At 51.5% G+C, this 14,050-nt stretch overlaps 2 protein-coding genes across 7 annotated transcripts in view; one reads left to right on the top strand and one right to left on the bottom strand.

Annotated features, from left to right (window-relative positions):
- The window catches only part of LOC101674285 (protocadherin gamma-A3), a 174,620-nt gene extending 171,887 nt beyond the window's left edge, over positions 1-2,733 (top strand). The window contains 1 exon segment of the mRNA XM_045075654.1: positions 2,356-2,733. Within this exon segment, the coding sequence (XP_044931589.1) occupies positions 2,356-2,582 (227 nt within the window). The 3' untranslated portion in view covers positions 2,583-2,733.
- Positions 2,734-6,549: 3,816 nt separating this feature from the next.
- DIAPH1 (diaphanous related formin 1) overlaps positions 6,550-14,050 on the bottom strand; it is a 93,628-nt gene continuing 86,127 nt past the window's right edge. For 5 of the 6 annotated variants that reach the window (XM_004744762.3, XM_045075364.1, XM_045075363.1 and 2 more), the window contains one exon: positions 6,550-8,520. In XM_004744762.3, coding sequence (XP_004744819.1) covers positions 8,363-8,520 — 158 coding nt within the window. In that variant the 3' untranslated portion in view covers positions 6,550-8,362. Of the gene's footprint in view, positions 8,521-10,127; positions 10,184-14,050 lie in introns of all 6 variants that reach the window. The other variant, XM_045075366.1, reaches the window with a different exon arrangement.

Here is a 14,050-nt window from a genome sequence, read left to right as displayed (position 1 = left end):
GCTTTTTGAAGCCGACTCTGCGCCTCCTCCCGCCTCCTCCCCATTCCCTCCCTTCCCAGGCCGGTTGGGGGATGCTGGAGGGGAGGGAAGGGTGAGCTTGGCTCCCTCCTGGAGTTACTTAGGGAAACTGCGGAAAGTCTGTGGAATGAAAGGGCTGGGGGAGGGGACCAGCCTGAGGAAAGAAGGAGGTGGACAGCTGCTCCCTCCCACCGACCTTTCTTTTACACACACCCTCAAAGCCCTCACATCCTGAGATTTGGGACTTGAAGTGGAGGTTGTAGAAACCGAGGGCCCGAGGACCCGGAGTGGGAGCGGCGAGGCAGAAAGGCTGGAGAAAGGCTGGGGCTCCTCTTTCCGGTCTCTGTTCACTTCTGCTCTCCCCTCCCCTTCTAGTGCTGGTCTAGAAAATAGTTCCGGTCTGTTTCCCAATCCCTGGTTAGTGTCCCAGGATTAGTCAGCCTCTCTGGCTTTAGTCACCTTCTCTACGCACTCCCAGGGTTGAGGGTGGAGTAAAGCGGGGGGAGCTCAGCTGCCAGCTGGGCTGGGACTTCCCGGGGCTTTAACCCTCCCGCTGCCAGAGGAGTCCCGCAGAAGCCCTGGTGAACTCGGTCTGAGGTGTGGCAGCTCCTGGTTTTCCCTGCTGGCCTGGTCAGGGGGTGTGTAGAGGAGAAGTCGCTCACAAGGCGTTTGGCGGTGAGGGGGCTGTGGCCGCACTTCACACGGAGCACTGAGGCCTGGCCTGGGTACTGCACAAAGCATTGTCCTATTGAAGCCTCACAAAAACCCAGTGAGGTAAGTGATTTTGTGCTTCTCTACCTTCAGTGTGCATCAAAATCACTTGGAAATCTTGTTAAGGTGCAGATTCTGAGTCTCGTTTCCAACAAGCACCTAGGGTGATGCAGAGCTGGGGCCCCCATCTGTAATTCCCTAGACCTCATTTCTTCTTGTGCCGGGTAGGAAGCTGGGCTTGAGGTGTTCTCCAGTGTCACCCAGCTCATACTCTGAACCTCTGTCTGCACGGTCCCTCCCTCCACTGTCTGCTTCCTGGTCACCTTAGCCTCCTAGAACCCTGCTCAGCCCTGACTTCTCTCCAGCTCAGCTCCCAGCAGAGGGATGAGGGCGGGACCTGCCCACACTGCTGGGGGTGGTGGGGACTCTGCCCGAGAGTGGGTGCTTAGATACACCCTGGCTTTAACCCATGCTGGCTGCTGTGGCTTTGAGTTAGCTTCTCTGGACCTTGCTTTCCTCACCTGTGAAGTAGGGTAAATCCCACATATCTCGATGGGTTGCTTTGTGGAAGTGAAGGCCTTTGAGCCTGCGTGCTCTCTAGCAGAGTGCCTGGTGAGGAATAGGTGTCAGCTGCTGGTACTATTCCAAACTGAATGCCTGGGAACTCCCCACACAAACAACAGAACTGCTCAATACTGGCGCTGTGGGCGCTGGCCCAAGGAGAGAAGGACCAACAGGGCCTGGCTGCAGTCCCCCAGGAGCTCATGATCTAGTGTGGCCACCAGAGAAGGCTTAGGGCAAGGATTTGAGAGCTTTTAACTCAGCCCTGAGAAGAGTAACAGCTAGTATGTTTTAAGTCCTTACCACATAATAGGCACTCTTCTAGGTGCTTTGTGTACATCATAATCTTGGTCAGCCTTAACCAAAACCTGAAAATGCCTTCTTTTTTAAGATTTTATTTATTTATTTATTTATTTATTTATTTTAAGATTTGTTTATTTGACGGAGAGAGATCACAAGTAGGCAGAGAGGCAGGCAGAGAGAGAGGAGGAAGCAGGCTCCCCACTGAGCAGAGAGCCTCATGCGGGCTCAATCCCAAGACCCTCAGATCATGACCTGAGCCGAAGGCAGAGGCTTAGCCCACTGAGCCACCCAGGTGCCCCAAGATTTTATTCAGTTCTTAGAGAGAAAGACAGCAGCAGAGGTAGTGAGAGCACGAGTAGGGGAGGAGAGGGAGAAGCAGGTTCCCCACTAAGCAGGGACCCTGATGCAGGGCTCGATCTCAGGACCCCAAAACCATGACCTGAGCCAAAGACAGACACCCAACCAACTGAGCCACCCAGGTGCCCTGGTGGATGCTGTTTTTAACCAGTTTCACAGATCAGAAGACTGAAGAGATATAGGGGAGTCCAGGTAGACTTGCCCCAAATCAGTAGGTAAGAGAGCTGGGCATCAGATCTAGCATGTCTCACTTTCCTCAGCCCCTTGTGAATAGAGAGGTCGTTCCTGGGACTCAGCAGGATCAGGGCCAGGTGCTTTGCAGGCCTTCATTAACTGGTTGTGCTCTAACAGAGTGACTGTTGCCGACGCAGAGTTTAGCTCTTGACCTTCCTTTGTCTCTTGCAGAAGCTGCTGATGGGAGCTCCACCCTGGGAGGAGGTGCTGGCACCATGGGCTTAAGTGCCCGCTATGGGCCTCAGTTTACCCTGCAGCACGTGCCCGACTATCGACAGAATGTCTACATCCCGGGCAGTAATGCCACACTGACCAATGCAGCTGGCAAGCGAGATGGCAAGACTCCTGCAGGTGGCAACGGCAACAAGAAGAAGTCTGGCAAAAAGGAGAAGAAGTAATCTGGAGGCCGGGCTTGGAGCCACAGGGCAGCTTCTCGCCCCAACCAGCCCAGTCTCTCCTTACTTGTACCCAGGCCTCGGATTTTCAGGGCTCACCCCCCGCCCCCAGGATACTGGTAGGGATCCAGGCCATGCTCCCCTTGGGAAACAGAAACAAGTGCCCAGTCAACACCCCCCTTTCTGCCCCCAAGGGATTGAATATGCAAAGGGAGTTCTGCTGGGAACCCCCATCCAATCACTTGCTGTGCCCATGGGGGTAGTGGGGTTCGTGTAGACACCATTTATCACACCCCCTTTAGTTACAGCTGAACTTTGCCATCTTCCAAATTTAATCAGGCCCATCTACCATCCCCTGCTTTCCTCCTACCCATCCCACCCCACTCCCTCAGCAGCCCCTTTTTCTCGAGTAAGGTGGTTGGGGTGTTGAGGTACCTGGTGACCTAAAAAGGCTCATAGATCTGAAGAGTTGGAAGGGCATCATAACCTTTAGGCCTTTCCAATTCTCAGACTTCCCCCAAAGCATGGTTTGGTGCCAGTCTTTTCATCTCCTTCCAGAGCCCCAGGACCAAGCTCAAGTTTTGGGAGACATGGTCACCATTCCCATGGTACAGATGCTTGCTGGATTTAGGGAGGGCACTTTGCTACCATGCCTCTTCCCAAAGCCCTTGGGACCAGTCTTTTGTTCTCTTTCTCATTGTTTGGTGTTCCCTCTGCATGCTGTTGACTTCCCCCTCTCCAAACAAGAGACTCCACTGCATGTTCCAAGACAGTATGGGGTGGTAAGATAAAGAAGGGAAGGGTGTGGGGATGGACAAAGCTTGACTTACTGGTTATTAGGGTCTTGTAGAAGGCTCTGTAGCTCTGTATGTCCCTAGGGTACTGGCCAGATCCCCAGTTCTAGCCATAAACCAAGTACCAGGCTGGACCCTCATTTACCACATAAAGGCAGTAAACTTTGGGCTGAGCTTTTAGCATCAGTGGATTTCAAGTGGCATTACAGTCCAGGAAAGGTTTGAGGATGTTTAGGACCAGGTCCCCTGGAGAGGTCAGAGGGCCCTCTGTGGGTGCTGGGTACCCCAGAGGTGCCACTGTTAGAAGAGTCACTGTGGCCCCAGCAGCAAGGGAGGGTCAGCTGGGCCATTCTTGGTCCTTGGGTTGGGGAGGCATGGAGCTAGAGCTGGGACCAAGTGAACAGGAAGTCTCAGCTCCAGATCAGAGCTTCTCCACAGGGCCTCTGCACTCCCCAAGCCTCTGTTCCTTCATTTTGCCAGGTGCCATTTCTTTTCTGTGATGGCCACTGCCCAGGCGCGCCCCACCCCCCGTCTGCCCTCTAGTGGCCAGAGCCTGGTTAAAGTCTCCCAGTGCCTCCTTGTGCATAGACCTTTCTCTGCCCACCCCCATTTGCCCACCGCCCCCCCCAGTCCCGTCTCTTAAGCGGGGCTGTGCAAGAACCCCACCCCAACCCTAACAGTAGTGTAGAGCCCCCTCCCTCTTTCGGCTGGTGTAGAATAGCCAATAGTGTAGTGCGGTGTGCTTTTCCGTGGTGGCGGGTGGGCGGGCGGAGGGCTCCGTGCAGCCTTCTGTCCTTGAATCTGCCTGCGGCGGCCCGTGCTGTGTTTTGTGCTGTGTCCACGCGCTGCGGCGACCCCTCCCCTGTACTGACTCCTATAAGTGCTTTTCTTCGCATAGTCACGTAGCTTCCCCACCCACTCCCTTTCCTGTGTCTCACGCAAGTTTTATACTCTAATATTTATATGGCTTTTTTTCTTTGAAAAAAAAATTAAAAGGTTTCTTCTGAAAGGTTGAATGGTTCTGTGTAAGGGATGGAGGCTCTGGGCATGTGTGGATGCAGCGGCGAGCTAAGCGGCGTGTGCTGGGAGAAGGGTGGGCTCGCAAGGCGAGGATTGCGTTTGCTTATTGGTTTTGTGTCCCTAACCGTGAGACTGTCTCTGGCTGTCAGGTGTGGCTGTGTATGCTTGCAGTTCTGTTAGACAGACGTCACAGTGTACAGCTGTGATTGTGTTCCATTGTGTGTAATCGGCTTCTGGGTCTGTGGCGGAGGCGGGGATTTCAGGGCACAGCCCGTCGGTGTGCGGTGTCAGTGTGCTTGCGCCATCTCCGCTACGGTTCTAGGCGCCAGTCTCCAGGCAGAAGAGGACACTCCGGGGGGGGGGGGGGGGGGGGGGGACGGGGGGGGAGGGAGCGGGGGCGGGGGCGGGAGTGAGTTGGAGCCGGCTGGAAATCTGGTGGTGGTGGTGGATGTTTCCTTAGTTCCCACCTCTTCCCTGCTAAAATGAATACCCCAGGGGGCTTCTCCGGAGGAGGGAGGATGCCCCTTTGCCCATTCCCCTCCACACTCGCTGCCTAGTGAGTTTGGGAACACTGTGGAATTGGGAGGGCGTGCCGGAGGCGGTTCCCAGTCTATAATAGGCTGGGCCTCAGTTTACCCATTTGGGATTCACCTTCCCACTCGCCGCAGCAAAACCAAGGAAATTGGTTCATCCCAGTTGCTGGGGAGGCGGCAATGGTGTCGGGATTGAAAAGTGTGCAGGAAATGAGATTGCCCGCAGACGCAGATCGCCCCCCACCCCCCGCTTTTCCGTTTACTCTCCAGTTGGTAGTCCTCCCCTCCCTCCCTCCTCTGCCTGCTTCCTTGAAGCACAGTGAGATTCAAGGTTGCTGCAGTCAGAGGAGCTGCTGGAAGTACAGAGGAGAGAAGGCGGAGCGGAAGGACAGAAACGCAGACCCACTGGGGTTATCTGGAGCGGAGGGCGGTGGGGTTCTGTGAGGGGATGCCTAACCGCAGGCTGGAAGGAGGCTATCTCTGGGCTTCCTCTGCGCATTGGCTCTGTCAGAGCCGGATCACATGTTTTGCCAGCTCCCGGTCTGTTGTCATGGAAACCAAGCCTTCCAACGAAGCATCTGGAGGCGACTTTCTTGCGTGGGAGGAAGGGTGGTGGTGCACGGTTTGAGATGGAAGCAGGGTTTTGTTTCTGAGAGCCAGGCTGCAGAGGGCGGGGTGCTGGCTGCCTGGGTTCTATTCCAGGCAGGGCAGTAGACTGGCAGAGCCTGTGAGCAGCTGCGGTTGGTCCCTAATTGGTATGTGCGCCTGTAAAGCTCTGAGCCAGGAACACGTGGCCTCTGGTGGGGGAGAAGGAGGAAGGCAGCCCACCCCCCACATCCCCTGCCCTGACTGGGAGGCAGCTGCCCAGGCTCCAGGGCTATTTAAAAGGATTTTATTTCCAATTCTAGAGCTTGTCTGAATAGTTTTGTGGTCCTCTTCCGCCTCTGCTCTCTATTCTGGGTCTGCTCAAAGCTTGTGAGGTTCCTTTGTGTAGGTCACAATGTGCACATCTGAGCAGCAAGTCCCCTGGAGCATAACCTCTGGCTTCTGACCTTTGCTGGCAGGCTCAGGTTTCTACCCCAGTGAAAGTTCCTCTAGTCTGTGGTCACCAAAAAGGGGGGAGTGGGGAGTGGGAGGACAGGGATAGAAGAGGGGAGATGGGAGAATGGTTCCCTCAGTAAAAAGAGGCACAGGTATTGCAGGTACTGGGGGCATGAGGAGGGGGGGGGCTAGAACTGAGTTCAAGAAAAGGGCCAAGCCCCCAGGCAGCAATGTGGAAGGGGGATGGGGCAGAACTGGGTCCCATTTCTTTAGGTCCAGCAAATGTAAGAGCAGAAGCCCAAGCAGGGTGTTGTCTGGCACATGTTAGGCACCATCACTTTTTTTTTTAAGATTTTATCTATTTGAGAGGGAACACAAGCAGGGGGAGTGGAAGAGGGAGAAGCAGGCTTCCCGCAGAGAGCCTGATGCGGGGCTCTATCCCAGGACCCTGGGATCATGACCTGTGCTGAAGGCAGTTGCTTAACAACTGACCCACCCAGGCGCCCTGGCACCTTCAACTTTTGTCAGGTCAAACAGGGCTTTGGAAAACAGCTTAAACCCACAAAAGAGGCAGTAAGGTAGTACTGTTTCAATGCTTTATTAACAGTTGGAAACAAACCCAATAACCTGGAGGTGATGACATCCCAGAAGCCCAAAAGGCAAGGGAAATAGGTTTGCCTTTTTTTTTTTTTTTTTTTTATTAAATGCATCCTAGCAAAAGTAGAATAAAAAAGATAGGGTCAAAGCCCCAGATATCAGCAGGGAGGAGGAAGGAACCCAGGGAGGCAGCCTCCTCCCTACCCCCACCTTCCAGGGAAGAGCTCAAAGGAGCTGCTCTTGCCCCTTCACACACAGGCAGCTGTAGCAACCAGCACCCTGGTTCCTGGCCTGAAGGCCTCCCTGCAGGAACCCTCAGATCATGTAAGTCCCCCCTTTGCTCCAACGGCTCTTACTCTGGGTCAAGCCCTAACCGTGTCATGTTCTCTCCTTACCTGTGATGGGAAGCTAAAAGCACAAGGAGGGCAAAGTGTCACCTTGAGCCAGAGAATCTGAGCTTCCTGGAGCAAGGGCTACTGAACAGTGTTGGCCTGCCTACTGTTCAGAAGGGAGCGGGGGATGCCGTGTGGCCACACTCCTGTGCTTCCTTGCCCAGTGTCCAGTTAGCATTTGCACATTTGGCTTGATAAATATATTACATTTATAAAAACTCTGTGGTCTCAGAGCTCCCACTATTCTTAGGCCTGGTCCAGCTCTGTCAGGGAAGAGCTTCCTCCTGCCCCAAAACTGATAATGGGAGAGAGAATCTGCACTGGCCTCAAGGGCCCAGAAGGCTTTAGGGCTGACGTGGCAGTCCAGGATTGAGGGTTGCTTAGGATTGAGGCCTGTGGTGAGAAATCCCAGGGTCGCTGGGTCCTGCCATCAGAGCCTCTTACATTATGAAGGGGAAAGGGGGAAGGAATATTTTCTTTAAAAAAAAAAAAAAATCTCATATAAAAATAGATCCATTTGCAATACAATTTCTCAGCCAGGAGGCTCCACCTCCCATTTCCTTGGAGACAGAGGGTGAGGTGTTGGGATGGTCACAGTACAGCCCATACTCCAGATGAGATGCACCAAAGCTCTGGGGAAGGTGTGAGGAGTGACTGTGGCTCGGTCGCCGGGGGCAGGGGTAGAGAGTTCACAGAGGCAGGGTCCTCAAACATGGCAGCAGGCTGGGGATAAGTCCCACAATGTCTCTTGCCTCCCCACAGGCCCTTGGCCACGGTGGAACAGATCAAGTGGTTCAGGTCCTTTTTGTTCTGGGATGCCTTTCCGCGGAAGGTGCGGTAAGGATGGGGTCTGTTCCCCACTTCTCTAGGCATGGCTCCCACTGTCACACCACAAGTAATAAATAACAACCAGGAGAGGGAAGAGCAGAGCAGAGGTAACAGCAATGAAAGGGGGGATAGAGCCCAAAGGTTCACAAGCCCCATGCTGTTCTCAGGGCTGGAGAAACCACAAAAGAAAAACACCCAGCAAGACTGACCCAGGTGAAAGCCCACTGGAAAAGCAGGGGCTGGAAAAGCAGGTGGGGCCTGGTCTGAGACAAGGCCTCGGTGACAGAGAGGAGACACTTGGGGTTAAGGCAGCAAACAAGGAGCCTGCTTTGGTAATACAACAGCCAGGGCTGGCTGGGTCGGGCTCAGGCCTCCCCCGGACCCCCAGTGCCCTTTCCTGCTGGCCTCCAGGCAGCTGAAGCTTGTGTGATGTACAGAGAGCGGCAGGCCAGAGAAAAAGGGTCAGGATAGTGGGAGCAGCCACCGCAGAAGAATACTTCCATGACCCTTTAGGCACAGGCTCCAGGGCAAGACAGTCTGGAGTGCCCCAGGGGGCTGCTATGGCCACAGGCCCCAGCTTAGTTTGCACGGCCAACCAACTCCTTAGTTTCCTCGAGGATTGTGGAGACTCCCTCATTGTTCTTGGCCATCTTAGAAGGAACAGCAGTCATGGCGTCATCCTTCGTTAGCTCTGAGGCTAGCAAAGATGTGACTGCACACCCGGCCTTCCGGTTAGCTGCAAAGAGAAGACATGAGAGAGCTTGTCCACAGAAGGCCCAATTTCTAATCCCTTTCCTTCTCTGTAGCAGACATTCAGCCCAAGGCCATGCAAAGGGGGCTGCACGATCTGGTTCAGAGAAGCCGATACTTTAGAGGAGGAGCAGAGATCCAAGAACACATGGAATAGACTCTCTAGGTGCAGACAATGTAAATGGAGGGTGCAAGCTGTGTGCTTGCTTTCCTGTGTGGAAGCTGCATAGGTTTGAGTATACTGAGACAGACACATGTGGTTCAAGTTTGTGTAAAATTTAAGGCGAAATCAAGTACTCAAAATGGGTTTACTCATCACTGGGTTGCTGAAATTAAATAGACCCAGGCTTGGTAGAGTATTATTTTTGTTTTCTTGGCAGTTTTCCAGGAATCTCCTAGGCCCAAACCATTTGGAGTGAACCCTGGGGAGGGCTGTCCCAAGCAGAGGAAGGCCTTCCTCAGGCTGCTTGGGGCAACTCCTGCAGCAAGGAGCAGAGCAACAGCCATGCAGTGACCCCGCATGCACGTCAGGCTCCCAGAAGTCCCACGAGCCCTCCATCCCTCTCCCCGCGCCCACACGCCTAGCTCTTTCCCACCTCTTTAAGGGCCCTATGAGGTATGTATGTGGCTGTGAGGTGGTTGGGTCAGGAAAGGTATGTCAGGGAAGGCAGAGCTAGGGTCAAGGATGGGCCCCAACAAAGAAATCTCAGCCCAGTGGGCTAAGGGATTATGAAGTTCCAGTTGTCATCTTAGACAGGAAGAGAAGAACTAATCAATTCATGAGTTTCTGGTCTCACTTCTGGGAGCCACCCCTAAGACTCTCCCATTAATTTATGGGATGCAGAGTTATGGCACCAGTGTCTTCAACACAAAGGCAGTTTCTTGGGACTCTGCCCAGCTCATGCTCTCTGCCTCTTCCCATGCCCTACAAACAGCACAGAGAGACCACATGTACACCAAGAGCCGCCTGCCTGGGATGAAAGAAACCAGATGCAAAGGCCACATGTGCTAGGATTCCATTTCTATGAAATGTCTAGAAGGAGCACATCCAGGGAGACAGTAGATTCATGATGGCTAGGGACTGGGGGAATGACTGCTCATGGGGATGGGGTTTCTTTCTGGGAATTAGATATTATTCTGGAATTAGTGGTGATGTTTGCAAAAACCTGTAGCTATACCAAAGACCACTGAAGTAAATACTTTAAAAAGAGTGAATTTTAAGCATTTGATTTATACCTCAAAAAACCCTGCTTGCTGGGTCATGGGAAAGATGAATGAAGAAAGCAGCACCTAAGCATTAAAGAAGCAGGGACAGGTGAAATGAGCCTAGCCCTCCCCAAGGAAGAGAGGGCAGGACAGGGGCAGCCTCAGGACATGCACAGGAAGGCAAGGTCCAGAGGAGGCGGTCAACAAAGCGCCTGGAACGCCTGCGCCTTGTTTAGACCAGCAAGCAGCTCATGGCAGGGTGGAAGCCAAACAGGGTCAGCTTCTCAGCAGGGCTGCCAGTTTCCCCAGAAGTGGAACGCAGCACCACTGTGTGCACACATGAGAGGCCGCCTGCAGCTCGGAGCACTCGGCATGCCCACAGGTTACCAATGTATGGGTCTCCTCCTCCTCCAACTCCTCCTCCCAGGGGCACAACGGACTGTCTAACAAGAGGAGAAGGCAGAGTGAAGGCCCTGACCAACCAGCACAGGGGTTCATCATCTGGTTCCAAGGGGAAGGAATGGGACCCAGACTCCAAGCCGTTCACACAAACCACTCCTTGGATTATGAACACATGCTCTGGCCTCAGCGACGGAAAGGAGAGGAAAAGGAGCCCCCACTGGAAGATCTACAGGTAGATGCTTCCATCTTCTTAGTCTCTCCAGCCAAGTCTGGAGCCAAACCTGTGCAGTTTCCACACAGGAAAGCAAGCACATGGCTTGCACCCTGCATTTACATTGCCTGCACCTAGAAAGTCACTTAGTTTCAGCTCTTTTCTGAAGGACTCCCTTCTCTAGGACCCTACTTCTCATGTCCAGAAAGGCAGTGGCTTGGTGTCACTTTGGTGCTCCTGTGTATTCAGTCTCTAGCAGTTGAGAAAATACTGCCAACTACTCGTGTGTGACTGAAGGAGTGTTGTTTAGGCTGAAAGAATTCCTGATTCCAGACCCCAGAAGGAAAAGACCACCAGGTCTTCAGAGACACCTCTTCTGGGCAACATGGGAAAAGTCAGAGTTCAAGTGTGGCATGTCTTGTGGTGTTTCTCTTTGATTTCTTCCTTTAACAGGACACCAGTTGTACCTCATCAAGTACTATTTCTACATTTTCTAGATTCCAAAAGATTTTGATGCATTACCAAAACTAAGAGTGGATGGTAGGTGGGGGGGAAGACCAAAACTTAGCTTTTAAGCCTAGGGATGGCCATGATGTGGCCTAAGGTTAGAACCAGAAATGGGAAAGCTCTTAGCTGGAATTGGAAAGAGAATCAACAGGATGGAAGAATTCCGGTTTCTACTTTGTCTTCAGGGCCACAGTTATACTCAACAGTTTGAAAAATCCAGAGAAAGTGACTCTTTCCCTTCTTTCCCTAGCTTGGGTACTTGAGACTACTGAAAAGTAGCCACAGAAGCAGATACATAATTTGACTATATTAGATCAGGGAGGATTATTAACTCACAAGAGAATGATGTCATAGTCTAGTGGGGAAAAGGGAACCATCCTGAGACACTGGTCAAAGCTCTCTGAAGCCAGATTCCTAGATGTTCTAGGGTGGGCTACAATAAAAACACCAGCAAAATCTACCAACCATATATAATACCAGTACAGATGAATCAGAAAAAGGTTAATGATTTAGAAAAAGACATTTATAAAACAGAGGCTAGAAACTGCTCCCAAAGAGGAAGTGTTCTTGTTAATAAGCTTCCTTAGGGGAGAGGAAACTAGGACAGATGGGGCAGTCATTACTGTCCTTAAGAACTCATTACTGTCTAAAGTCACCTAATTATAATTTCTGTCCTATTTTCACAGAAGCAGAGGGAGAAGAGGTAGTGGTCTAGGAAACATTCTTCCCCTTCTATAGACAGGTAGTCATCAGAAACTCACTGGAGCAACTGTACCATGTCCAGTACTCTCTCTGCTCGAAGGTGGGAAAGAATACCTCTGGCCTCCACAGAGGGGTCACTGTCCTGTCCATCAAGGAGGCTTAGTGGCCACAGCCCTGGACTTGGAATCACAAAAGGGGGGACAAAGTTCCTCGCTCTACCATCGGCCAGCTGTATAGAGCTGAGCCAGCCAGTTTCTCTGGGTCTTAATTGCTTTCCTCTATGCAGAGGTCAGATGCTAATCACTGGAGGTCTTCAGACATTCTCCAGACTCTAAGGTTCTGTTAGTGGAGGTGGAGCTTAGATGGAAGGAAAGGAAGAGAAAGACCAATTTCTTCCCTTGACTTTTATCTCAGTGAGCAGATGGCCTATGTATAAGAGGCCACAATTCAGACATGGAGATAAAGTTGAGTCATTAAAACCACACGCTGACTCAATCATCAGCTTGAAATAGTAGCTGCGATACAATCACATGGATTCTTCTCTTTGACACTCAAACCATTGTTCTCCCACACCCTGCAGATCACAGCAGCTTAACATGTCACTTTTAGTGAACCAGCCCTGATAGTAACTCTCCTCTTCCAGCGCATCAATGGTGCTTTGTATACTCTGTACTCTGTCTACACTCCCTCAGGTCTCCAGAGACCGGAAGACTTTTTTTTTTTTAAACATGCCTTTAAGTCCTATGGAAGAGGCCAGTGTCTTTGAGGCAGGGACAGCTGCTTCCCAGGGACTGAGGAGGGCTGTGAGACAGATCTGCTCGCTAGCGCTTCAGTTTTTTGGCTCAAGGCAATCGGCCATAGGAGGGGAGTCAGAGTTGGTGAAGGAAGGAGTGGACCAGCTAAGTCCAGTATCCACTGAGGGAAACCTGCAGCCTTTACAGTGAGAATAAGGCCTTCTGAGTCCAGCCTCTTTCCAGTCTTAGTTCTACTGCCTCTGGTCAAAAATAAAATTAAAGCTAGAAAAGACTCAAGAGATCATTTTAGTCCAACTCATGAAGAAACTCAGTCCCCAAAACCTGTCTGACGTACCCTAGACAGCACCAGAGTTAGACTTGACTTGGGGTCCTTTGGTCTCTACCTAGCCCGATGCTCCTCGGATTGTGGTAGAGTTTTTACATTTAAAGGCATGAGGCCACGTCACTTCACAGCATGTGAATGTACCACCTCAGGAGCATACCAGAGTAACCAGAAAGGTCTTCCTGGGGAGATGCTTTCAGATACGTTCATCCCTGTTCTGTGAACCTACAGCCCAGAAAGATTAGATTACAGGATGGAACCAATTTAAAAAGTATGCACTTCTCTGCTTCTCTTAGTATTTCCTAGTATCCATCTCCTATTCCTTCTTGCACTGAGAATAGCACTTTGACTAATTTAGATCTTCTGCTGAAAGGTTATGTTCCAACAAAATCCCTGCTTCCTCTGCCTGTGAGTCCTGGTTCCCTACTTGGGAAGAAGCAGAGAATGGGGCTTCCCCACAGAGGGGAGCCATTGATGTCTGGCTGCCTGTGTACAGGAAGCATCTGGGATTCTAGTCCAGTTTCAGAGGAAGAGGCTTAAAAAGGGAATTCCCCACCAACAGTCAGATGCAGGTTGGCATTTAGCTGAGAGAGTCAACAGTGAGATGCAATATAGTTTCATTTGCCTGGAAATGCCTAATGTAAGGCCACACTGGCAGGGGGTTGAAAGCATCTCATAAGAACCTTTAAAAACTAAACAAATACTACTAGCTGCACTCTCTACCCAAATACTAATCTATAGGATTTAATGCACTATGCCAGGAAATTCTAAGTCCATTATAAGCACCTCTCCTCCCACTACAAAGCCTGCCAAGAGGAAATGGGGAGGAATTGTAACTAGGGATTCTCCTATTTAGGGAAGGTTCGGAAGTCACGCAGAAGAGCCGTCAGAAGGGAATCTTCTTTTGGGAATTCAGAGTATGGGCTGAAAAAGAGAACGACCTTTGGGACATTAAGTTTATGGGGGTTAGCATGCTCTACACGCTTGATCCAGAAGATCCCTGTCCAGGCTATGACAGGTATTGGAAGCCCTACAGAGGTCAAAACAAACTACATTATTCTTCCTTCCAATAACCTTAAAGCTCTTATCAAAGAGATCTACAGAACAGCCCAGGCAGGCAACGGAACACAGCTTTCACTCTCTCGAAAGTAGAAACCCTTCATGACTGCCCTTTCTATTATTCCCACCCTTCAACCCAGGAAAGAAGCTATCTCTCTCTCCTAGTCCAGAAGGGCCCTCACCAGACTCAACAGTGCCCTCATCCACCCAAGGGATAGTGTTGGTTGTAGTACCTTTTCCTGGAACAGTCTCTTGGCCACTGTGTGCTTCCTTCTAAGGAAGCTTATCCACTGATCCTTCCCCACACTAATGCCTGGATCACTTGTCTTCTTATCCCCATAATTCTTAAAGG

This window comes from Mustela putorius, unplaced genomic scaffold, assembly GCF_011764305.1.
Source record: "Mustela putorius furo isolate JIRA1106 unplaced genomic scaffold, ASM1176430v1.1 tig00000145_pilon_pilon_pilon, whole genome shotgun sequence".
Classification (NCBI taxonomy): Eukaryota; Metazoa; Chordata; class Mammalia; order Carnivora; family Mustelidae; genus Mustela; species Mustela putorius.
The sequence above is the reverse complement of the archived record's forward strand: the minus strand, read 5'-3'. Positions and strand labels throughout refer to the sequence as shown.